This window comes from Chaetodon trifascialis, chromosome 16 (genome assembly GCF_039877785.1).
Source record: "Chaetodon trifascialis isolate fChaTrf1 chromosome 16, fChaTrf1.hap1, whole genome shotgun sequence".
NCBI lineage: Eukaryota > Metazoa > Chordata > Actinopteri > Chaetodontiformes > Chaetodontidae > Chaetodon > Chaetodon trifascialis.
The window spans coordinates 11,490,668-11,516,188 of NC_092071.1; the positions used below are offsets into that span (position 1 = coordinate 11,490,668).

General features: G+C 43.8%; 1 protein-coding gene across 11 annotated transcripts in view; it reads left to right on the forward strand.

Annotated features, from left to right (window-relative positions):
* nbeaa (neurobeachin a) overlaps positions 1-25,521 on the forward strand; it is a 90,883-nt gene that overhangs the window by 52,986 nt on the left and 12,376 nt on the right. For 2 of the 11 annotated variants that reach the window (XM_070982259.1, XM_070982261.1), the window contains exons 14-40: positions 1,925-2,004; positions 2,692-2,754; positions 3,156-3,253; positions 4,202-4,294; positions 6,221-6,329; positions 6,473-6,554; positions 6,834-6,957; positions 7,098-7,290; positions 8,558-9,244; positions 9,419-9,868; positions 10,726-10,943; positions 11,237-11,390; positions 11,978-12,001; positions 12,472-12,555; positions 13,272-13,452; positions 14,203-14,327; positions 14,873-14,941; positions 15,050-15,218; positions 15,573-15,961; positions 16,480-16,616; positions 17,787-17,941; positions 18,866-18,992; positions 21,334-21,467; positions 22,207-22,268; positions 23,834-23,898; positions 24,398-24,506; positions 25,017-25,183. In XM_070982259.1, coding sequence (XP_070838360.1) covers positions 1,925-2,004; positions 2,692-2,754; positions 3,156-3,253; positions 4,202-4,294; positions 6,221-6,329; positions 6,473-6,554; positions 6,834-6,957; positions 7,098-7,290; positions 8,558-9,244; positions 9,419-9,868; positions 10,726-10,943; positions 11,237-11,390; positions 11,978-12,001; positions 12,472-12,555; positions 13,272-13,452; positions 14,203-14,327; positions 14,873-14,941; positions 15,050-15,218; positions 15,573-15,961; positions 16,480-16,616; positions 17,787-17,941; positions 18,866-18,992; positions 21,334-21,467; positions 22,207-22,268; positions 23,834-23,898; positions 24,398-24,506; positions 25,017-25,183 — 4,348 coding nt within the window. Of the gene's footprint in view, positions 1-1,924; positions 2,005-2,691; positions 2,755-3,155; positions 3,254-4,201; positions 4,295-6,220; positions 6,330-6,472; positions 6,555-6,833; positions 6,958-7,097; positions 7,291-8,557; positions 9,245-9,418; positions 9,869-10,725; positions 10,944-11,236; positions 11,391-11,977; positions 12,002-12,471; positions 12,556-13,271; positions 13,453-14,202; positions 14,328-14,872; positions 14,942-15,049; positions 15,219-15,572; positions 15,962-16,479; positions 16,617-17,786; positions 17,942-18,865; positions 18,993-20,115; positions 20,236-21,333; positions 21,468-22,206; positions 22,269-23,833; positions 23,899-24,397; positions 24,507-25,016; positions 25,184-25,521 lie in introns of all 11 variants that reach the window. The other 9 variants (XM_070982260.1, XM_070982263.1, XM_070982265.1 and 6 more) reach the window with 7 other exon arrangements.

Genomic DNA, 25,521 nt, shown 5'->3' on the forward strand with positions numbered 1-25,521 from the left:
TAGCAAATGCACACAAGCATCATAAATGTTTATTGTTGCCTTATAAAATTAACAAACCTCTGTTGGGAATGTAGAGTGCTGATGAAAACAGGTAGCTTGTGAGGTTTATTGTGCACTGACTGCTCGCTCGCTAATGACAAGTTAAGAATGAGTAAATGTAGGGAAGAGAGAGTCAACTTTAAGTAGCTGCAGGGGCCACTGGGAGTATTAAAGGAAAAGTGCTGTTATTTCTAAAGGGTGGGTCTTACATCGCTCTTGCTTTGATGTGTTCATCTTTTGGACTATTTTCACCATACTCCATTAGTCAGCTATTTGGCAGCCTTTTTGGGCGATTCATCACAGCCCTGAGCTTCTAGTGTATCTGGCACACACATCGAACACATCAAAAATGATTGAAATACAATTACAAGAATGAAAATGCAATGCCAACGTCTGAGTTGTCAGTTTTTTTTTCTGAAAGTTCCTCTCCTGGCGTTCACTGAACCCCTGAAAAAAGTCTTCGCACATGCGTGCATGCACTTAAAACAGTGTCAGCTCCACGGAATGGGTTCATTTAAAAACATTTTTCATACCGAGATTCATACCAAGTTTATTCCAACAAAACGCTAAAGTTTTATCTTCATTTTGGACGCACGGCTCCAAGCAGCCACCGCCTCTGTCTCCACCCACCCCTCTGCTGCTTGCCTGCAGCTTCATCTCTGCTCATCAAACCTCATCAGCCGTGAGCTATATGACAAACTGTCCTGAGTAGCGTTTGCCACAGCTTTCTTCGTCAACGCCACCAAGCCGTATAAAACGTCCTGTCAGTGTTTGACGTGAATCATCATGGCAGGCTAATAATAAAAAAATAAACTTATCAGCGTGCTGGCTGGTATTCGCTGCGACCTCAGGATAAATGGAGGGAACAGCGTCAGGCTTCAGTGTAAGTTTTGTGACACAGCAGCGCTCTGGAGAAAAGCCACCGCAGGCTTCATTTTGCCTGTTCTTTGGCCATTTCTCTATTTTCTTTTGCAACTTTGCAGCTGAAAACAGAACAAGTCTCTGCCATCATTTGAAAATAGTGAAACCTAGCTTGCAAAATACCAATACGTACCCACACTTGGCTTTATGTGACGCGTGAAATCCTGTTTGTGAGACATCGGTCCTCTTGTGGAAATGCTTATGTTCAGCATTGACTGTAAAAAGTAAAAAAGTAAAGTAAAAAAACTCCATATCAACATGTTAACAAGGTTAAACACTTGATTTTCCTTGAAGGAAGTCTTTCAACAAGCCTTAGTTTAAAATGGAAAAGGCAGTTTTGAAGCTCATAACAGAGGTCTGTGGATGCTATGAATCGCGGCAGAGTGGAGGGAAATGCTTCAAAACATCACACCTTTTGGAAAGAGGCGATGTCATCAGACCCGCACCCACATTTCTGGTGTTATGTGTCAGATGCTTTTGTGTTTTTAGCTCGCTTGTTTCCTTTGTCAGCCCAGCACAGCAAACAAACTGACCGAGTGCCAGAGCTTGAAAGTAGATACAGTGGATTAGAGCGCCTGTTTGGTTTGGATCATTTGGACCATCAATCACATTTTTGTAAATTGCCATGTCTTTGCTGTAATCAGTTAGATTAGTACTACTATAAAATATCCAGATTGCCAAAGTGCCTCTGGAGTTAATGACAGTGATTTACAGTTCACACTTCTATCATTGAGAGTGTGTGTGTGTGTGTGTGTGTGTGTGTGTGTGTGTGTGTGTGTGTGTGTGTGTGTGTGTGTGTTAACATGCTTTTCTCTCCACTCCAGGAAGCCTAATAAAATCTAATATCAGTAAACAGTAGGGCTCACTCAGACTGAGCTGCAGACTTATTTAGCTCATCATTATCGTGTGTAAAAATGGATTTTTAACAGCAAATGATTCTTTTGTTTGTGTGCGTTTGGTTTAGACGGACCGCGGCCATCCCAAAAGGAGATCATCTCGCTCAGAGCCTTCATGCTGCTCTTCCTCAAACAACTCATACTGAAGGTACGGCGACAGAAATGGATTACGATTATTTTAATCACATGGTTTAATATTATGAACAATGTACAGACTCATACAAAAGTATTGCCTCTCATTTGTCATTTATGACCCCTAAGAAGTGTCATGGCGGTGTGTTTATCGCAGACACCCCGCCTGTGTTTTCTTATTTTCTTCTTATTTTGCTGTGGTGGGTGCGTTTCTGGGCTGCAGCCCTTTGGCAGTGGGTGTGTATCCCCCACGCTGTAAGCAGCACGAGTCCAAGAGGAAACTATGAAAATGGTGGATGTAGCGCTGAAAGCCGCTTGTTTACAAAGTTGACCAATAATTCCTGCATGGTATATTTTTATGTTGCAAGAAATCCCTTTTTTTCATTATGTCCAGTTATTTTTCTCCTTCCTACAGACCACCGGCTTAATCTAAAATGCGTGTGTGTGTGTGTGTGTGTGTGTGTGTACATGTGTGGAGAATCGCATTATAGATCAGCAGCCTGAATGAAGCCCTGTATCTTTTGTGTTTGTATTGATTTCCTGCATCCATGTGGGGTTGTTGGTCTGCGGTTGTTGCTGCTTCACAGTTAACACGCATCAACAAAAACAAGAATAATGAAGTCACGCAAGGTTAATAAGATGTAAAAATAAGTGAAGACCCTGAGTGTTTTGCTGAAAGATGCTGTGTCTGTTGTGTTCACAGGACCGAGGCGTGAAGGAGGACGAGCTGCAGAGCATCCTTAACTACCTATTGACCATGCATGAGGTAAACGCGAGCTTCTTTGTCAGAAGAGACTCTGTGAGAGAGGGCAGCACAAAAAGAGACAGTGAGAGCGGTTGAGTGGAGCTGGTGGCTAAATGTGCATTATAATTTGTGGGCTGGAGTTATGGTCCACTTAAACGAGGGAGAGTGTGAGTCAGCTTCGGTGCTGTGACAGCATGAAAAATGGCGCAACAATGGACTGAACAGAATGTACTCTTCTGTAACAATTATATCTATTCTTGCTCTGAAATACCACCTGCTCCTACGCAACCCCCCTCCCCCCCATCCACTCCGTCCACCCCTACAACTCTCTCTTTGTCCTCTTAACCTTCTATTCTTCTGTCCCAACGGGCATCCTCTTCCTCCTTTATCACCTGTTCAACTTGGCTTTCTTATCTCCGCAGGATGAGAATATCCATGATGTGCTCCAGCTGTTGGTGGCCCTCATGTCTGAACACCCAGCGTCCATGATCCCTGCATTCGACCAGAGAAATGGAATAAGGTGAATGCTGCCCACACGTACATGCAAACGTGAAGATTTGATGCAGCACCAGATCCAACTGACATGAAAAACATCTTTTTCTCTGAAATATGAGTCTTATCAGACCACAGTTTGCTACAAGTTTTGATCAGACCCTTGCTGTTTGTTTTTTATGGTCACGCTTTATATTAAGGAACATACATTCACCATATGTTATTTGTTATATGTCTTATTCTGCATTACCGTATTCTACAACTATGCCATTAACTACAAATTTTCCCTGAAAAACCTCCCAATTACTGCTTATTGATAGTAAGTAAGGAAGCTGTTGTACATGAATAACGATCTTAAAAACCTAACCCCAACCCTTAATAGCCCTAACCCCCAATTATAAAACATTAATAAGTGCTCTATAATGACTAATAAAGAGCCAACATGTGTGCAAAGTAACGTTCTCTGCCTTTCTCACATGATTTGCCTGATGAGCAAAATGAAATCATCAGCTTTCTTCCAGAATGGTTTTGTGCAGCGACCGTAACATTAATGCTTCACTGCATGGCCTTTGTGTATAAGTTCAGTTACAGTACGTATACTTACATATATGAAGGGTACCTTCAACCAAGCAGTTGATTTCTCAGGGACGGACTCCGACTGTGCTGCTAATTCTCCAACTACACATGGACGTCTTCTGTAGTTGCTATGGTAAATCTTCTGTTGCCAGAGAACTAGTCAGCAAACTGTTGTTGTTTTCCTTTTTTTTATTATTTTTACTTTTATGTCCTCTGAGTTCACTCCTTTGAAGAAAATGCTTCAGTCAGCGCGCATGTTCCTAACTCTGAGGATGTTTCCTGAGTATCAGGCAGCAGGTGTTTACTGCACATGGAAGGACTCCTTTTAGCGTTCGTGTCAGGTGTTCTCATCCCTTCATTGACATGTAATCAGTGTGGCTGTGTGTTTGACATGTTGCAGGGTGATCTGCAAGCTCCTGGCCTCTAAGAGTGAGAGTATCCGGGTCCAAGCCCTCAAAGTCCTGGGCTACTTCCTCAAGCACCTTGGTCACAAGTCAGTACCTCTTCGCCTCTGTCCTCTCTGTCTGCTATATTCCTCTGTGTGGTGCACACAGTGAATCACTGAAAAAAGGGAGCGCTTAAAGCACTTCATCTTTTTTTCCGTCACAACTAAAACACATATACTGCGTCAGGATAGTGAGACTGAAAGGGCTCAAATTCAGTGTGAGAGTGAGAAAACACTCTGCAGTAAAAAGTGAAGAACTGCAGCAGTTCAGCCTCCAGTGAGCCTTAGCAGGACTGTTTGTTTGTGTGTGTACGCGAAGATAATGTCCTCATCATCAAGTCCAGGCGGAATAATCATTTTGACATCGTGCACTGGTAGGGAGGTGGAACCTTGATGAGCAGCAATGAATGCTGGGGGGTTTATTCATCCCATGTGACACACGCCTCTCCCTGCACGACATGGGAGCAGGCAGCCGAGCTGCACCTGAGCCCCACACCTTCAGTCCCCCTCTTACTTAACATGTGCTAGAACCAAACATCCTGCGGGGCCGCCTCTTAAAGCCTCAATACTTATGGAAATGTAATATTGATCCAAGTAGTAATTTACACTCAGCACAGCCAAACATTTGCACTTCTGAAAGACCTTTCAAGATGTTTTCATAGTAAATACTGCTTAAATCAGTTGAATGTAACTTATTTTCATGTGGTTTACTACTAAGCCGTTGATTTATCGGCTTAAAAAACTGGATCAAAATCAAAAAGAATTTGAGCTATGATCATGATTTCAGAGCCACTGACTCTCTTTTATGGGATTGTTTATCTGATTGATGTTTATATAAAACCAGTGAGAGTCAATGTCATGCCTAAAGTACAGCTGTTTAAAATGTCATAAGAAGCTGCTTGCCATTCCCTCTTGTTTCGGGTTAAAAGCCAGTCTTGACAAATCAAAATTTCTGCAAGTATCATTGTTGCTTACGCCTACAGGATATGCATGTCTGCATTTGCCCTCTTATTCTCACATCTGATGGAAAGCAGAGTGAAACTGCATCACCGGTGCATCATCGGGGCATCACTTTAGACCAGGAATGAGCTGTGGATAAGATATATACCACTGTGTTTCTCATGGACTTACACGTGTGTGTGTGTGTGTGTGTGTGTGTGTGTGTGTGTGTGTGTGTGTGTGTGTGTGTGTGTGTGTGTGTGTGTGTGTGTGTGTGTGTGTGTGTGTGTGTGTGTGTGTGTGGTGATATCTTATTATGACAGACCAGGATTCGTAGACATAATGTGTTTATTTCCTTGTGAGTATGTCATCATGCCCTCAGTTATACATTTTGTGTTTTTCGTTTAATTTCTTCAAACAGACAAGTGGGTGAGTGTCAAAAAAAAAAAACAATTCGCACTTTTGTAAAATGTAATTATTCTATTAGAACAGAGAGTAAAATTAGTAACTCATTAAACTGACTGGAAAACTAATTAAAGCATGATAATGGGAGCTAAATGATTTGTTAGGAATATTTATATATGATTAGATATTGTGCAAACTTTACTTCATTTCTTATTTCTAGTGACCTGGTTCGAGTCAGGAATTTGCAGAAGCTTGGAGCTTTATATGTTTATTTCAATAATAAAAAAGAAATTCGCAAAGTTAGTCGACCCTGATTTCTGAGCCTCTCAAGTTAAAAGCCTCTTAGAGACACAATTTTCGCCCACTGGCAAGGTTAATAGCCAAACGCAATCATTTGCAGCCATATGAACGTTGCCCCAGCGACTCCTGCAGTGTTCTGTTAATGCCTCTTGTTAATTTCTCTTGTTGGTATTCATTCCTCGTCCTCCTCGCTCCCATCATAGCTGACAGGGCCACATGGTGCCACCAGCCAATATCAGATCATCGTCAGGCCAGTGACAATCAATGTCAATTTCAACTGTCATAAATTCACTTATGAATGGCTGTATGTGTGTGTGTGTTTGCCTGCAGGAGGAAGGTGGAGATAATGCACACGCACAGTCTGTTCACGTTGCTGGGGGAGAGGCTGATGATGCACACCAACACCGTCTCCATCACCACCTACAACACTCTGTATGAGGTAAGTCATAGTTTGGCAGCGGCTCACTGACACACCGCATTATTATAGCAACGCACATACAGCGACGCCCTTTTAGTCTTTGTCAGAATTCAAGCGATCGTTCCGGCTTTTAATTGACGGCTGTTAATCGTCTGTCCGTGCAGATCCTGACAGAGCAGGTCTGCACTCAGGTGGTTCACAAACCCCACCCTGAGCCCGACTCCACTGTCAAGATCCAGAATCCCAGTAAGTACAAAAACACCAGCGCACATCTGTCTGTCTCTCTGTGTTCTTTGCTCTGCCAATAATGCAGAGTCGTTTTAATGCGAATAAACAAACAACAAAGACTTCAGAAGCAGACACTGCCGCCATCTCCCGCTTATTGATCTGCCTCACGCTCTCCTGTCCTTCACACTTTTTTCTCTCTCATTCAAAATGCTTTTTGTGCATTTGCTTCGCGCACTCATCTCATCTCCTTCCTCTTTCCCTTCCCGTCCCCATTACCCGATTTTTCCGCCCACCCAGTGATTCTAAAGGTAGTGGCCACCCTGCTGAAGAACTCCTCTCCCAGTGCTGAGCTGATGGAAGTCAGGAGACTCTTTCTTTCTGACATGATAAAACTTTTCAGTAACAGCCGCGAGAACCGGCGGTAAGAGCACCCAAATGACTATCCTTGCATTTACTCAGCGATATGTCGTTTGCTTCTTACAATCATTGTTGTGTTATATTATTTGATGTTAAGCTCATGCTGCAGCCCGGCTCACATTCGGTGCTTGTGTTGTGTCCCAGCTGCCTGCTGCAGTGCTCTGTGTGGCAGGACTGGATGTTCTCCCTCGGATACATCAACCCCAAGAACCCAGAGGAGCAGAAAATAACCGAGATGGTGTACAACATCTTTAGGATCCTGCTCTACCACGCCATCAAATATGAGTGGGGAGGGTGGAGGGTCTGGGTTGATACCCTATCCATCGCACACTCTAAGGTGAGAGCAGGATACACGCTTTTCATTGGATTCAACTTTTTGTGAGGCAGTATGTTTCTCTTAGACTTCTGGATAATTGTGCAAGCATTGTAATTCATCCACAGCAAACGTAGGATTTTGGTTCGAGAATCAAAGACCAAAGGCTTCACTCTATACTCACCATTTTGCATTACAAGAATCATAGATGAAGAAATTAATTCATGAGGAGACAATACCAATTTCCCCATTAAGAGGAGCCTCAATAGACTAGAATGCCATTCATTGCATTTTAATATTCCAGTGTTTGCCCCAAATAGAGACGCATATTCAGATAATATAAGAATGCTCCTAAAACCCGAATTATGTTGGCATATCCTGCACGTCTTAATTGGAAAATACTACATTCAGAATAATTGGAATTTGGAATATATAAATGGAATATGCTCTTTACATGATCTGTATAAAATTTGGAGTAATAGTAGAATATTAATGCAAATCATTCAATCAAGCGTAATCATTGTGAGTGCTGTGAAAGTCACAGCTTAACGCAAAATTACAGCCTGTTTTATGGAAGCCGCGGAAAGGAAATTTGAGATATCAGCAAGTAGATAAGGACGCTTGACACAATAACAAGGTTAATGACTACTTAATGCCACTGTTGATCACAGATGAATTAATCAATATGCTGTAGAATAAGTTGGTCAGGTCGGTGTGGGGGTGGACGTTTCCTTTAAGACACTATTAGTTTTCATGCGCATACATGTCGTTATATTCCTTCGTCTGATATTGACTGATTTGTGAAATGTGGCTAAAGTTGGAGGAGATCGCTGAATTTAAAATCTATTGCACCAAAAATGAACACACGGTACTGATGGTATTGATTTGTAGGTATTGATATTTTGAGAGAAGGCTGAAAAAAAACCTATTGATTTGCACACACTGACTATTATTAATCATATTCTTTTTTCATTGACCTGCAGAAAGAGTACCATGCTGCCATGTGATTCAGTAGATATCATTTTCAGTACTGATCGCCTCTCTGTTCGCTGGTGGAAATTTAACTCACCCATTTTCTCGTGGCAGTGCAGAAACGAGGCGACATTATGGATGGTGGTCTAATTGTCCCGTTAGGCTAGTGTCCCAGTTTCACCCGTCGAGCCTTTGGTGCTGATGATCTATGAGCCCCATAAGGACAACCTGGTGGAGAAGTTATTGATGTGAAGGTTAACTATTGTCAGCACTTGTGTCCTGATCACATAACCAATTATATCCCCACCATCTGTCACAGGTGACCTACGAAGCCCATAAAGAGTACTTGGCTAAGATGTACGAAGAGTACCAGCGGCAGGAGGAGGAAAACATGAAGAAGGGGAAGAAAGGCTCCGTGTCCACCATCTCTGGGCTTTCCGCCACGCCCGCCCCTGTTGTCAACGGCAACCTGGAGATTGACGACAACTCCCAGACTCAGACACCTGAGAGCGAGGCCGAATACAGCGAGGGGGCTGGCGGAGACTCGCGCAACCTCCTCGCTGAAGGCGCCGTGAAGCGACCCAACGGAGAAGCCCTGACACCCGGGGAGCAGAGCGCTGGTCCAGGGGTGAGGGTGGAGGTCCACGACCTGCTGGTAGACATTAAAGCAGAGAAGGTAGAGGCTACAGAAGTGAAGCTGGATGACTTGGACTTGTCTCCAGAGGGCCTTAGTGGAAGTGTGGGTGGAGGAAGTGGGGGAGGAATAGAGAACGGACCTCTGGTGGAGGTGGATTCTCTCCTGGACAGTGCTTACTGCGCTGTAGTTCAAAACCTCAATGGGAATCTGGCGCCTAAAGATGACACGCCAGGCTCAGGGGTCGGGATGGGGTCGAGTCTGGGACTTTCGGGAGTCAGCCTGGAGGATGATGGGAACATGGGTCCACTCATCACGTTGGCTGACGAGAAGGACAGCGTCCCAAGTAACAACGGATTTCTCTTCAGCAAGGTAGGATGTTACACGAGGATTATTGTCACTGATTGCTTAAAATCTTCCACCGCCGATCAAGAATATAACTCCACCAATCAGTAACTGTTGCATTTCTATCACTTCTTAGTCTTCCTACTTTCCCAAAAGGAAGAAAAGTTTTCTATTTTTCATCACCCCATTCATCCCCTCCAGGTTGACGAGAAGCTGCTTCCAGCTCTGGCAGCCACAGACCCCCTTGTGCTGCCGAGTCCAGACCAGTCCACTCCATCCGGCCCGGTCCCAGCTCACTCCACCACCAGCGCCAGCGATGACCTCAGCCTGCTAGCCCACATGACAAGCTGCGGCTCTGATTTAGCACAGACCCAGAGCCACACTTCTGGGGAACTTCCAGAGGACGGGCCCTTCAAGATCCAGAGCCCTCTCGCTGACATCAGCTCCATCGCTGAGGCTGAGAGCCAAACCCAGATCCAGGGAGCCTCGAGACCAGATTTCCCAGAGGGCGAGGGCACAACTGGGGCAGAGGGAGAGGCTGCGGGCCTTAAGACTGGAGGAGACACAGCCAGCACCACCTCTGATACAGAGAGGTCGGATGATGGGAAAGACAAAGACACAAAGAAGATCCAGACTACTGCGACCACTCAGGTGTGTTAAGCGTGAACATGCGTCTGATTTGTTCACACAGGTCTGCACGGGAGCTGCTGGCTCACTGTCACTGGACCTTATCAAGGCTGCTTTTGTACCTACTGTAATGGTCTCATGCAGCTACAATACATACTGTATTTTACAGAATTAAATCATATATTTTCTTATACTTTTCAGCAGAATTTTTAAATGCGTGTGGTTTTGACTCTAGCTTGTGATAATTAAATGACATTATTAAGAGAACAAAAGTCTGTATTTTATCATCCTCAGGATCAAACATTCTCCTGGCATATTTTTGGATGTTTTTTCCTCTTTCTGCTAAAACCGAACACACTTGGGAAGCTTTGGTTGGCTGTTACTTGTCATAATTTTGTTCTTGTGAGTTGGAACCTCCTGAAACAAACTCACATCAGTGGGGAAGCTGCCTCGTACCGTCTGATCTGTTGGTCACTGACCTGATTCACTAGGGGAAGAGAGGATTTAACAGTGTTTGGTTAGAGTACTTTGGTGGTGGGTTGGATGGAGGGAGATGTGCTCTTACACTTTCCCCACCTAGATTCATCCTGCTGGTTCTCAAGCCTTCATGTCCAGCCTTTAGGCTACCGCTGACCCAGTCTGATTATGTTGATTAGTGTAAAAAGCTCAGCCATGGACAGTTTGTCTGGACTGAAAAGCCGAGTGACTGCCCACACATACTTTACACCACGTTTCTCTAATAGCTGAGTGAATACAGAATCCCAGAGAGGCGTCTTAGGTTTCTCTTATGAACCTGAATTTCACAACTTTAAGTTTTATATGAGACGCGTAAGACATGTATTCTTCTGCCTGACCGAATCTTGGCCTCCACCATGCCGCAGGCCCTCCATGGTCGTACCGCAGCACAGTTGGAGCGGGACCTCCGCGTTGATCTGGGTTTCAGGGGCATGCCCATGACGGAGGAGCAGCGGCGTCAGTTCAGCCCCGGCCCACGCACGACCATGTTCCGCATCCCAGAATTCAAGTGGTCTCCAATGCACCAGAGGTTGCTCACTGATCTGCTGTTTGCCCTGGAGACTGATGTGCATGTGTGGAGGAGGTGAGTTGAGGTGTTGGAGGTGCGTGTGTCTCTTGCAAATCAGGCACAAAAGTCGGTTTGCTGGTTATTCTACGTTCACCATGTTTACATGTTTGATATAAGATATAATTTTGAGCAAGCCTCTAATATGTTACTATAATAGCAAGATCTTTTATGCCATAAGCTAACCCTACTAGTGCTTTTGAAAAATTTGATCAGACTGAAGATACTCAAAAATAGAGGTGATAGCCATGATGTCTCAGTTTCCAAACTCTGTTTTTCTATTGTTTGTCCGCTCTTGTTTTCTGTTTCAGCCACTCCACCAAGTCAGTGATGGATTTTGTGAACAGCAACGAGAACATCATCTTCGTCCACAACACGATCCACCTCATTTCTCAGATGGTGGACAACATCATCATTGCCTGCGGAGGCATCCTGCCTCTCCTGTCTGCTGCCACCTCCCCTTCTGTAAGTGGCTCTACTCTGCCCCTCTGTGGTAGGAGGGGAAACTGCAGGTCAACATCTGCTTCATAGGCTTTTCAACGCAGGCGTTATTACCAAACGCAGACTTTAAAGAACCCGCTGAAGCTGACTCCCCTCTCATGCTCAGTGCAGCGTTGATCTTGCATGATTGAATCGGTTAAAGAATTTGTTATGTCTGTTAAATTTTGGAGCTTTCTCCAGCCTATGAAATCATGATAGATCAACAATGACGACATAAGCATTAAAGGTTGAATTTTATACTTGCAAAAAGTTCTATGTAGTTTGGCCTTGAGTTTAAAAATGGCCACACTAATTGAAATTTCACGATCGTTCTCTGGATTCCTGCCATCTGTATTTGTATATTTAACTGGCAGTCTAACACTTCTTGCACAGTATTTTAACCTTTATTTGATCTTTGTTCTAATCCCTTTAATTAACTATTTATTTAATTTGATAGTTTGACAATTTATTCAATCATCTTTCTTTTTTTCCTTTCCTCTCTGTGTTACATGTATTCTGTGTATTTTCTTGTCTTTTTTGTCTCTGTTTTTGTCTGTTTTTTGCATGTGCAGAGTTCTAAGAGTAGTGCCAACACTGTAAGTTGCAGTTTCTTCCTCTCTTTCTATTCTACTAATACTTTGTTCTGGTTAATTTACCATTGTGACTGACACTAAACCTTGCTTGTCTGACATCCATAGTGTTTCTATTTGTTGTGCTCCTTTGCTGCTAATCAATACTTCCCCTTATAATGTTTGTATCTACTGTGGGTATGCATTGATCTCTCTGCCTCACTGTATCAAGTTCTTAAAGTTCTAAGGACTAGATATATTGAACTAGATACATTTTGTATAATATTCTAACACCATTAGAATATTTATACAAACAAGGGGGATTGAAATAGACGAAAAAGGTCAGAAGGTGGATTGATATTAAGGAGAAATTAGAGTGAGAACATATATTTAGAGGTGAAAACAGTATATTTTATGAGAGAGAAAGCATGAGAGTTTTCCAATAGTCCTTGGGGGTTGCATCTGCTAAGCCTGTCCCATTTGTATCAACACTAAAGAAGGCAGGAGGAGCCGGACCCCAGAGGGGTTCAAAGGGAGAGGAGGTGACCCCTGTTCCTGGGGGAGGAGGCGCAGGGGGAGAGGTGCGTAAAGAGCCTGAGACTCCCACCATCACCAGAAGAGCTAAGAGCACCAACCCAAGCCCTTCTGTCCTCACCTTGTGTGTCTGTTCTTCCCCAAATGTCCGTGCTCACTTGCTCTGACGAGCCTGCACTTTGTCGACTCTCCACAGCCCTGCACATCCTGCTTAGTGAAGCAGAGGCACAGCAAACCACACACTTGGTTTGACTGCAAGTTTTACCCCTGCTATGCTGCCTGCAGATTTATTTTCACTACAGATATACTGAAGTTTTGGTAATTAAAAACATACGTTGGTGAAAACATAAGGGGACTTTATTTCATTTTATGTGAAATATATTGTAGGCTGCTACTGTTTCTGCTGATAGGCCAACTGCTACTGTCACAATCCCACTGTTACCATTACCTGTCTGTCATCAGGCTGTACTTCCTCTGTGTTGTGTAGAACACCCCATGTTGCCAGATTTCATCATTTAAGTATGTATTTCACATAACAAGCATGATACTCAGAGGTTGCTTTTCCTGTTTGTTGGTACCACCAGCCATGACTGTTGCGGTCATGCCCATGTAAGACCCAGCTGCATACATTTTCTGAAGGTTCCTTCTGTTGTTTAAAAAAGAACAGGGGATACTACAGTATTTCAAAACAAATGAGAGAGCGTACAGTTGATTTTCACTGAATGACTGGCAAGCGTGTGTGTGTTTTTCCTCCTTTTCCCAGACGGAGTTGGAGAACATTGAGGCAACACAGGGCATGTCCTCAGAGACAGCAGTGACCTTCCTCTCACGCCTCATGGCCATGGTGGACGTACTGGTGTTCGCCAGCTCTCTCAACTTCAGCGAGATTGAGGCAGAGAAGAACATGTCATCGGGAGGGCTGATGAGGCAGTGCCTCCGCCTGGGTGTGTGTAGTTTGATGTCTCCAGTCCTAACTTAAATTTTAAAGCCATTTTGACTGTGGAGTTCGACTCCTAGACCTTCATTGGCTTGTTGTGCAGGGCTGCAACTACGGTTTCACACCAAAAGATACTCAAATTGCAATTATGTAAGCGAGAGTAAATCGGCAGTACCCCAGATTTATGAGCTGGAAAAACAGAATTTGTCATTTTATCTTAATAAATGAGTTAAGAAATTGTTTTAGATGAATTTTCTGTCTCTTAGCTAACTAATTAATGATGATTAATGATCTATTTGATTCAGCACTGTTGTTGACAGGGTTAAAAAATATTCCCTCCTGTTGAAAAATGGTGTTTAAGACAACCTAAAATTGATGCACATTGCAATAGATGTGCATGCAAGTGCTCAAAATGTATCATCCTCTGATTTCTCAGTCTTCAGCTATTAAATTCTTTACATTTTGTTCACATGCTTATGCTGTTCAGGGCCAGTTTTTAACAGGGCTTTCGTAACTGATTTATATTGCGTGTTCATATTGTTGTTATTGCTCTTGTATCGGATGTGCATAGCCTTCAGATAAATCTGTGCACCTGTAGTACATCAAAGGAGTCAGAAAACAGAAGCCAATAAACAATCTGCACGATTCATACCCACCTCAGTTTTTTTTTCCAGAAAAGAAACGCTCCGACATGTTAGAAGCGCCTTCCAGTGCATCATACTTACAGGTTTCATCTCCACCTCTCTGTGTTCATCAGTATGCTGCGTGGCAGTGAGAAACTGTCTGGAGTGCAGGCAGAGACAGAGAGATCGGAGCTGCAAGTCCTCCTTAACCAGCAGCAAGTCACAGGACAGCCTCCACAGTGCCTCCACCACCAGCAAGGTACTCCCCACACACACACACACACACACACACACACACACACACACACACACACACACACACACACACACACACACACACACAAATCAAATGTGGATGCTGCGCACAACACCTGTCCGCATTAAAATGTCTAAAATTGACAAGGCCTATGTTATAGATTTTGTTGAGTTGTGTATTTACATCGCCCCAAATGTTTCCAACAATATTCAAACCCAGAGGGATCCGTAATTTTATTCAAGGTAACGGTGCTTTTCATTTGGTCGCCTGTCACTGGCGACAAGGGAAACACCAGATGATACTTCAGAGGGTGAGAAAGGAAGGCGGCGAACGCCTTTTCATCAGCAAGGAAGGTTGTTCAGCGATGAAGACGACAACTCCCATGATCCACGCTCCTTCAATATCTCATCAAACAACATCTTTCATTTTCATTGTTTTGATTGAGAGACCCCCTGGTGGCAGAAATTACATACTGTGCATTTGAATGAGACGCAGAAACATGCATATTTATGACACACCGCGTTTGACATTCTGTCTTCCATATTTAGCAGGATCCAGACAGACTCCTGCAAGATGTAGACATCAATCGCCTTCGAGCTGTGGTTTTCAGAGATGTGGTAAGCATGTGTTTGTGGGTATTTTTAGTATATACAGTATGCATGTGGGTAAAAGTGCAAAGAGTGTTGTTTTTACTGAGTAAATTTGTCTGTGTTATTTTGCCGTAGGATGACAGTAAGCAGGCTCAGTTCCTGGCGCTGGCAGTTGTCTACTTTATCTCAGTTCTCATGGTGTCTAAGTACCGGGATATTTTGGAACCCCAGCGGGAGATTGGCAGGTCCACCAGCCTATCAGGGAGAAGCATCCGCCATGAGATCAACTCCCCAACCAGTACAGGTGAATCTTGATTTCCTTTTGCTGCAACATCCTCAATATTAGAGCGTAATCTTGGAAATTCCAGTGGTGACTCATCATTGTAGCATAGTGAATACAGGCCTCAGGCTAACAACAATACCTGTGTCAAGACAATTAGACAAGTGAGAAGGAGGCAGACAGAAGGGTATTCCTTGACAGAGAAATAAAAGCTAACAAGCGAGAGAAAATAACAGAATGAAATGTTAAAGAGACAACGTGCCGTGGAATTTCTTCACAATGCGTTCCACAAAAACAAATCTATTTCTGGTGTAGTTATAACCCAGTTTATCCTCTTAAAATCACTGCTCCGCCTCTTTTTCTTCCCTATTCCTCCAGAGCACCCATCCACAGCCTTCTCTGACCGCGACAAGCAGACCCCCACCCCAGTGGACGACTCTCCCCGGGCTGGCCTCCCCCACACAGACTCAGGCATCGGAGAAGAGGGCCATGTGGCTGGGTCCCTGAATGGCTCGGAGATGGGTCTGGGGCTCGGCCTCGGCCTGGTGGGGAGAGAGACAGACAGAGACAGAGACAGAGACATGGGAGGTGTAGGAGGAGGTGGGGGAGGAGGCACAGATCTATTGTGTAGCCTGTCTGATGTTAGGAGGTCACAGGAGAGCCTTCTGGATTCTCCCCACAACCCCAGTTCCACCCCCAACTCCAGCCAGGCCCCTCCTTCATCCATCTCCAGCATCAGCCAAACAAACAAAGGCATCAATGTCAAGGTGGGTCTGCGTGAGCCCCGGTCAGACCTGGCTGCTCGCATCCACATATCGAATGACAACTAGTGTTTGGATTTCTTTCTGCATCCATTATTCAGCATGTTTTAATATGTATATGTGTGCTTATTTCCATTCATAGAAATGATAATTTTGGCTGACTGGGGCCAAGAAATACATATGCATTTGCTCTACACTACCGAGGTCCCCTGCACCCTTAATCTGTTTAATATGGTTTGGTTGGATCACATTGGACTGATTTTAATGCCAGGTCTGAATAGGGTCAAGATCTCTGCATTCATGCTATTTTCAGTGAGGTTATATGAGGTCCTTGCTCATTTACATTCATAGCTTGGTGCTGGATGTGTTTTAACACAAGCCTACACGAATACAACATTTACAATGTCACGGTACCCCTTTAAGAAGTTGAAAAACAACCAAGAATTAGTCAAGCCATTAAAAACCTCGCAGCCTCCGCAGCTTGAGTCCTGTAGTCACCAGATGGGTTCTCCTCTGAAATGCAGGAGATCCTGAAGAGCTTGGTGGCGGCTCCAGTTGACGGCGGGGACTTGGGACAGGAGTCAGGGCCGACGCCCTACCACCCAGACCCGGCCCTGAAGACGCACCCCATGCTGCCCATGCAGTTCCACTCCTTCGACAGGTCAGTCCCAGTTACTGTTTGACCAGTAAGAGGCAGAAAAACAGTCAGTGCAGCCTGACACATCCATCAATACATGGATGTCTCGAGCCGTTGATCATCTTTTTTTAAATGTGTATTAGCATACTGCTATTTGTCAAAATGCTGACTCTCCCCTTTGAATGAAGTTCTTTAGATGGTTTGACTTGCCAGCAATCATGTTGTTTTTTAATTTAATTTACATTTCTTTATGTAATGAAACTCCAATGATGCACAGATGAGAAAAACCCAAATATGTGAATTCAGCACAATGATTAGTTGTCAGTAGCAGTGATAATAAAACACGACTGTGTCGCAGTTGATGTGTTTTTTTCTTCTCATTTCTGACATTGATTCAAGACAAAAATCTCAAAGGCATAGAGGCACTGCTGCGGAATAATAAAGTCGTGGGACATGACAGGACATAAAGTCTGAACAGAGGCTCGAATTTTCCTCTTTTCAAAACTGTTAACATATAGCGTCTCCACTGAGTGATGACCTGCTTGTATCTCCCGTGCACCACTTAGTCTCCTAGATCTCGCCCTGAGGCAGTCCTTGAGAGCTATGTTATTGATTGAAGACGATATGCATAATAGATCATGGATGGCTGTCCATCCGTCTGCAAGATGTCGACCCGATATATCAGTCTGTCTGACTTGTGTAGACAGGCTTGATGCATCTGATCCATCAGCCCCTATAAATTCAAGGCGAACACATAGTTGTTTGAGTTGTGTTTCTAAAGAAAGATGTTACTTCGACTTCTATCAAACAGTCTGCTGTATTACCCTTGCCTTTGAAATCGAAATACTCACCATCCCTAGAATTTGGTTGTATACTTGTAATGTTGGCATTTTAAATCAGATGCTACATATTGATAAAGGGGTATATGGTTTATATTAGCCTTATATATACCTTCTGAAAAACACCAATTCTACACCAATTAGAAACCGATCTGAAGTCTGAAATACTAATTGTGCATTGCCACTTCTACCCTGATTCCAAAAAAAGTTGGGACGCTGTGTAAAATGTAATAAAAACATAATCAGACCACGGGCAATGACCAACACAGAGCCGAGATATCACCGAGGAGCATTTGATAACGAATCTTGTGTGTGTGCAGGTTTGTCTGATGCCTTTGTGTCGCACCTGTTACAGGAGCGTTGTGGTTCCAGTCAAAAAGCCGCCGCCTGGAAGCCTGTCAGTCAACACAGTGGGCACGCCCACCACTAGTGGAGCTGCCACTGCTGGCAGCACACCAAACATTTTTGCTGCTGCGACAGCAACACCCAAGAGCATGATCAACACTACAGGTGAGAGATATAGAACATTTTGAAACTCCTATCTTCTTCACACCTTCGTCTTTGTGATGCTATGAATTTAATCCCGTGATCTATACTTTTTGGTATTTTTACCTGCATACTTTCTTCTGCACTGCATCTATTAAGCGTGCTTTTAAGGAGAGGCAGCAGACACCTGCATTATGATGAAGGTGTTTGTGTGAAAGGCCTCCAGCAACTCAAAGGCTGCTCGATGAAGCAGCTGAATTTCTTCTCTTTTTACAAAACTCTTTGATGCTTTGCTCCGCTGTCCTTTGACAGCCAGAACGAACTAGAATAGAAACAAACCGAACCACCTTCCGTGATTAGTTTTAGCCTGTTTCAAGGGCAGGATCCAGATCAATGTGGTTGCAGAAGACACAGCGAAGTTAAGATATCTCAACCGTGAAAAAGTTAATACCGTGAACTTACCTGTGCCGAACCATCTCACACAGCTCACGGCTCCTTTATCTATGATTATTTACCCAGAAACAGTAATTAAATAAGAATACATTTACAGAATAGCAAGTCAAATACAATCAGCTGACGTGCAGGTCAGTGCTGTTTCCACACAGCAGCAGACTCAGCAGATCCATTGTTGCAGAGCAGATTTGTATTCAAGGCTCAGACGCATTGTACAGTATCATACATGCATAATGGCCAAGGAAGGGATTTGTTCCCGGGGACGGATTCTGTATATTGATTGGAAAGCTATTTTCACAAATGAGGGCCATTACCAGAAGACACGCAGCAGCATGTCCGGTGAAATACTTTCCAAATTGAATTGACCGCGGCTGATCGGAACATTAATACATTTCTTTATTATTATCCTGCACACTAATCTCCGTCACGCTTGAATCATGTTATTATAATACATGTCTGATTTTTCACCACCCTCCCTCCCGCCCTCCCTTCCAGGTGCCACAGACTCTGCCTCCTCGTCCTCCTCCTCTTCTTCATCGTTCGTCAACGGCGCGACTAGTAAGAATCTGCCGGCGGTGCAGACGGTGGCACCGATGCCAGAAGACACGATGGAGAACATGAGGTCAGAGCTCGCAGCATCACAAAGCTCTTTATCGCTTCAGCCATTCACTTTCCTCCCGCTCTTTCTTTTTTCCCCTCCTTTTGGCTTTTGTTTTTCCGTTGATTTGTCTGTTTTCTTGGGTGCCTGGCATTTTTCCACTTCATTCCTGTCCCTCTTTCACTTCACACTTAGGGCTTCATCCCTCCCAAAGAGCTCTCACTAGCAGTTCACTCTCACAGTCATGATACTGATGTTATACAGCAGGGTTTAGATATGATTTGTCTAGAATTGGAAACAACTGGGGTACACCTACATGCTTTTTGAGGCCTATGTTACAATGCCTGTAATACACAATATTATTCATTATTATCTGTGATGTCAGGAGCAGTGCAGATGCAAAAAATGTTCTGACATGTTAGAATGATTAAGCACATTTTGCATAAATTTGACAGTTCTACTATGTGAAATGACTAGAAAAGTCACAAAAATGCAAGTTCCACATGATAATCAGCCATAAAAAGGATATTGGACTAATTCCGATCATGCTTAATAAAGCTGATATCAACTAACAAAATCTACTGCTTTATCTGTGGTAACTCACGCGCACATATGTTCTGCTCACATGCACGCATAACCGCCCACACATCTCACTCCGTCCACACTAAGGTGCACTCCATCCTTGACATGGCAGCTGTGTTGTAATGTTACTCTTGCAGTATACTGTAGATCATGACAGTATCAACAGTCCTTTAGAGTACTTATTTGAAAACATGTAAATAAGACTGTCATAAACATAAATCTGTGTTTTAGTTGTGTTTCCATATTCTGTGTAGGCATCTGACGCTCACTGATAAAATATCCGATAATCTGCGATATGAGACTGCTAACAGTTAGGAGGCAGCGGTACGATAATGACTGAAATATAATTCCTTTGAACATTGTAGCCGTTTGTACTGTAACATTTCTGTCAATGTACTCTCTCCTTAGACATGTCAGACAGTTTGTTATGATCTGTGCGTGTGCTCCTAAAAGTGCACATGCAGTGTGAGTGTGTGCGTGCGTGTGCATGTGCTCCTTAATCAGTGTGCATGTGTGTTCGTGTGTGTGTGTGTGTGTGTGTGTGTGTGTGTGGTTTGTATTGCAGTGCCTATTGTGAGGTGGCGCAGTGTGCGCTGCGCAGCGGTCAGACGCCCCCTGAGCTCAAGTCTTTTAGCTCTCTGGCAGGCTTCCAGGCAGCTCCCCGAGATGCAGGACAGTGTTTTAGGCAAGGAGATACTCGTCCTGTCCCCATGCCCCACCCCCACCCCCTCTCCTCCTCTGCCCCACCTCCACCACACACCCTCTGCTACGCCCAGCCACTACTAAATGTTCCCAGAATGCCATGGGAGAAAGAACATCTTTCCTAACAGCTTCGGCAGTTAGCATCACTTTTGTTTCAGGCCAGCAGCTCATATTTTTTCTATTTACAGTCAACTCTGTCACTTCTGGCATGGTCGTCTTCTCACACTAACCCCAAACCCGAGATCAGACCTGAGTCAAGCTGTCTTAACTTGCTTAAAATGACTCAAATGCTTGTTTTAACCTCCAGTGTAAATTTAGCAAATGTCACTCATGTTTTACTCGGTAAAGAAGATTGACCCAGGTCTGTGTCAGAAGTCACATGCTTATAAGGCCAAGAACATGCACTTCACTGCCATCATGGCTCCATAGTTTAGTCTGCTTTGCTGTCCTGCCTTACTTTCTCCTTTTCTTAACTGAACATACAAGTATTTTACTCTGCACGTGATCTGCACCTGTTCACACACACGAAGGCATTAATATGAAGGTGTGTCGCATCAAAAAGACAAGACACGATATACACAGTGTTTTCCTGTGCAGTTTAAAATAAGGGCAGTTTTCTTGGCAGGTTTAGCTTTTAGTGCACTTCTAGCTTCACTCATCCCACGATGCTAAGCTAATTAGCTCAGCTGTTAGCATTAAAACTGTAGCACCATCAACTTTTACTTACTAATACTAACCCAGACATAGTGCTTCCATACCAAACCACCATCACATCCACTTTGATTCTGTAAATTTTTCGTGTCTTCTGTGTCCATTTCAGGCATTTTTCTATTTCTTTAACGTCTCTCAGCTTGCCTTTTCCCTTCTCCTCCCCTGTCTCATTTGTCCTGTGCCTTCCTCTCCTCCCTTTTTCTTGCCTATGTCGACTCATTTCTTGCATGTTCTCCTTCCTTTGTCACCTACTGTATACCCCCCCTCGAGTTTTGCCCCACATGCCTCTCTGCCTTCATCTGTACGTGGCTTATTTTACCTTCACTCCCATTCTCTTCATCTTTCTCTCGCTTTTTTCCTCCTGCCGCAGCATCACCACTAAGCTGGAGCGTGCTTTGGAGAAGGTGGCCCCCTTGCTGAGGGAGATTTTTGTGGACTTTGCTCCCTTCCTGTCTAGGACGCTGCTGGGTAGCCATGGGCAGGAACTGCTCATAGAAGGTACAGGTGCTGTACACGGCTCCTTTTTCTCTAACTGGCGTCTTTCTGTGGAGTCTCCCCATTCACTGTCCCTCACTGCGATGCGTGTGTGTGAGAACGAGTGGGAGAAAAAGAAGCGAGTGGGTGAACGAGTGGATGTGTGCTGAGGTTGAGTGCGTGAGCGGGTGTCTTTGAGCTGGCTGCTTCACTCATTCGTCAAACGAGGTATGAAGTCAGTATCTTGCACCGTTTTCAAACAGCTAGCTAGATCATGTCAACATTTCTTAGTCAGATTATTTTCAGATTTAGCATTAATACCAGCGGTGTTATAGATTGTACTAAATGTGTTGCATTCCTCTCTCTGCCCACCTGCTTCCTGGCGTCCTGTTTTCGTGATCCACCGTCTCAGTGTTCTCTCTCCCTCTCCTCGCTTCCTGCTCCTTCCCCCCTCCCCCTTTCCCCACCTTTCTCTCTGCTGTTTGTTCCTGTCTTCTCTGTGGCATGCTTTTTATAAACTTGACTCTTGACTACTGTACACAATAGCAGAAACCACTGACACGACAGTGTCTGCTTTGATGATATTTTTGTGTCTGGCAGCGATGTGTGTGTGTGTGTGTGTGTGTGTGTGTGTGTGTGTGTGTGTGTGTGTGTGTGTGTGTGTGTGTGTGTGTGTGTGTGTGTGTGTGTGTGTGTGTGTGTGTGTGTGTGTGTGTCAGAGTGAAGGAAATAGAGGCTCCTGACTGTGCTGTATGTCTCTGTGCTGCAGGTCTGGTGTGTATGAAGTCTAGCACGTCTGTGGTGGAGCTCGTAATGCTGCTCTGTTCTCAGGTCGGTAACTTCTCACCTCACCTCTCCGTCTCTCTGTTTAGCATCCACACATGTATGATCCACGTCCTCAAAGCCGTCCTTATTTTGAACTCATTCTGAAAGTGTCGTAATTGGCGTAAAACTCAGTTACACACAAGACGCTGTTGAGTTATTGATTTGCCCTCTGAGGCAGGGTTGACTGTGTAATGAGCGCATTGCAGATGTAATACAATATCAACTCATATGCATCATCGAACCGTACTTTTCCCACATCAACATCCACGCCACGGAAACAAATTTTCCATGTCAATCACATGCGTGTAAAGTTTTCCTGGACTGGATTTAACTTTTAAGAACTGAATGAAATCACAAAGGCTTCACAGCGTAATACATTCAGACTGTTATCATGGGTTATTTATCTAACTCGCATTCAAAGCCAAGTTCCCTGTTTTCCTGAATAACGCTCAAAAGACAGAATGACAGCATCGAGGCACTTACCACTACAGAGCATTCCCCTGAAGGCGTAGGTCACCACCGCTCTTTTTCTTCTATATTACAAAGTTTCTCCCAATTATTCTCTCTTCTTTACTGGAGTCTGACAGCTTCTAAGAGCTCCTGTCCTTGGAGGAGCTGCTCAGTTCTTTCCTCTTGCTCTTCTTTTTCTTCAACCTCACAACTGCGGTGCCTGCTTTCTTCTCTCCTGTTTTCCTGCCCCATCTTCAAGTGCACCATCAGGCACATCTGCTTTCCTGGTCCATTTTAACTCCAGTGATCCAGTGGCAACTGCTTTCATCTTCTGCCTCTCTCAACACTGCCCTTTCCTCTCACCACTCCCTCTCCTTCCCCTCTGGCTGGCTGCTCGTCAGCATGTATAGTATTACCCCTGGCTCCGGCCTTGTCTGCCATTAGAGGCCCCGGAGAGCGAACCCTAGCCCAGATATCGATCCGCTGAATGGCGGGGGGTGTAACAGGAGATGCTCTCACATGTCCGTAACAGCCTTAAGAGCTAATGGAGCTCTGATAGCTTGAGGCTTTCAGCAACACTCTTATGCTTCTCAGAAGTCTCCACTCTCATATTCACAAACACATAAAACAATCACATACTCTTAGACGGATGTATTTTCATCAGCAAGCTCTTTCTTTATCCTTATTTTGAGCAATTCTGTGCTAGTGGACTTTCAGCTGGTGGTGATACATGATGAAACTGTTCAGTTCTTGAATAAAGACTTTTTCCTTCCTCTTCCAAGCAGGGTTGAATGATGTGACAATATATGTATACTCTGAAACCATGAAAGTTTGTGAGGGGTTTTACGACGTCGCTCTGGTATCCACACACAGTGTACTTTAGGCTGTTGTGGACAAGGTTGCAAATTGATAAGTAGGACTGCTTCGTGGCTATATTGAATTTAGGATTTTTGAGACTAAGTACATTTTTTTAAGCATTTAATTCATGAGATTAGACAAAAGCAGGCATTTCAATCTGGTGGTTTTATCTATAAGCATGTTTTCATTTAAAGTCAGACAATATCCTATATCAACATAGAATGACATTTACAGTGACCATATTAATTGTCCTCTACACTTAGGAGTGGCAAAACTCCATCCAGAAGAATGCTGGACTGGCTTTCATTGAGCTCATCAATGAGGGAAGGTAATCCATCACACGGACTGATTATCACCCCACATAATTCCCTCTGATTCACACATCAACTCCAACAGTGTTATCAGTGTTTAACAACTAATGGGTATGATAGAGCGCTAATGAGAACTGTGCCAGGATAAGTGCATGGTGCCATGTGTGTTCAGTAGGAAGTCTGATCATTAAAGTGCAATTAGGTTTACATTTAATTTGGGTTGGTCTGTTTCCAGTGCCTGTAATCTTGTTTATTTACTCCAAACTGTTTATTGCGGTATTAGTACAAAACTTAATTAAAGTGCAAAAGGAAAAAGAAGAGGGTGCCATGCGATGCTGCTTTTTAAACATTTTGTTTACCTAAACATACAAAGCATGGACTTGATTTATTGATTTAATTTAGTAAAGGCTGCCTCATTGAGGAAGACTATATTAGAATTACATTTTCTCTCGATGGAGACGTGGCTGAGGTTTGTCGCTCTCTTTCACTTCCTCATGTTTCTCGCTCCTCCACCAGACTTCTGTGCCACGCCATGAAGGATCATATTGTGCGTGTTGCCAACGAAGCAGAGTTCATCCTGAACAGACAGAGGGCGGAGGATGTACACAAACACGCTGAATTTGAGGTAAACACACAGAGCGCTGCCGCTGTTAGACGTGGTATGTGACGCTGTTAAAGCCTGCAGGTAAAAAGCAGTGTTGCCATCATCAAATACCTGATTTTTTTTTTTTTTTAAGTTATTACACCCAATAAGTATATTCCAACTGATTTTATGTACTCATACATGAGTAATTGCTGCAGGAGGACACAACTGAGTACATCTTACTTACGACAAGACACAACAAACAATCAATAAATTGTATGTTATCATCTGATTTGGCTAGTTTCAGAATGTTTGACCCTTTAAATGTAAAAAATGAAAATAAAACTATAATTTATGGCCGTAGTGTTCTGATAGAAATGAAGCAGAAATGATTTTTTTGAGGCTTACAATAAATCAGCAAGTCTAGATTTTTAACATGTGTATATATATATGTAAGAGAAACACCACCACATCACCACGATCTCCTCGAACTCTTTGGTTTCTTACTGTTTCGGGTTCCTGTTTCACTCTTTACCCTCCGCTCTCCTGCAGTCTAACTGTGCCCAGTACGCTGCGGACCGGAGAGAGGAGGAGAAAATGTGCGATCACCTCATCAGTGCAGCAAAGCACAGAGATCATGTGACCGCTAACCAGCTGAAACAGAAGATCCTCAACATCCTGACCAATAAGCACGGAGCATGGGGGACAATGTCACAGAGGTGAGCTAAAGACGCCGAGGAGCTGCGTCTCAGGTTCTGCCCCGGGACGCTTTTAGATTAAACAGGATGTCATTCGACAGGAGGCCGTGGTTGAGTGCTCACATGCAACACTCCTTGCATATGATGAGAAAATGGCATCAGTATGTGTAATGATTATTAAGTCAGCAACATCATTATGTTTTCATCCTTATCACTATAACACATTGCCATGGTATATTTCCTTTACTTTTAATTGTGTAAGGTTGAGGATATAATCACTTCTGAAATATACAGTAGAACAAAAAACACATTTATGAAAGATAATTTGGTTATTGAAATGCAGGATTCATGAGACAGTG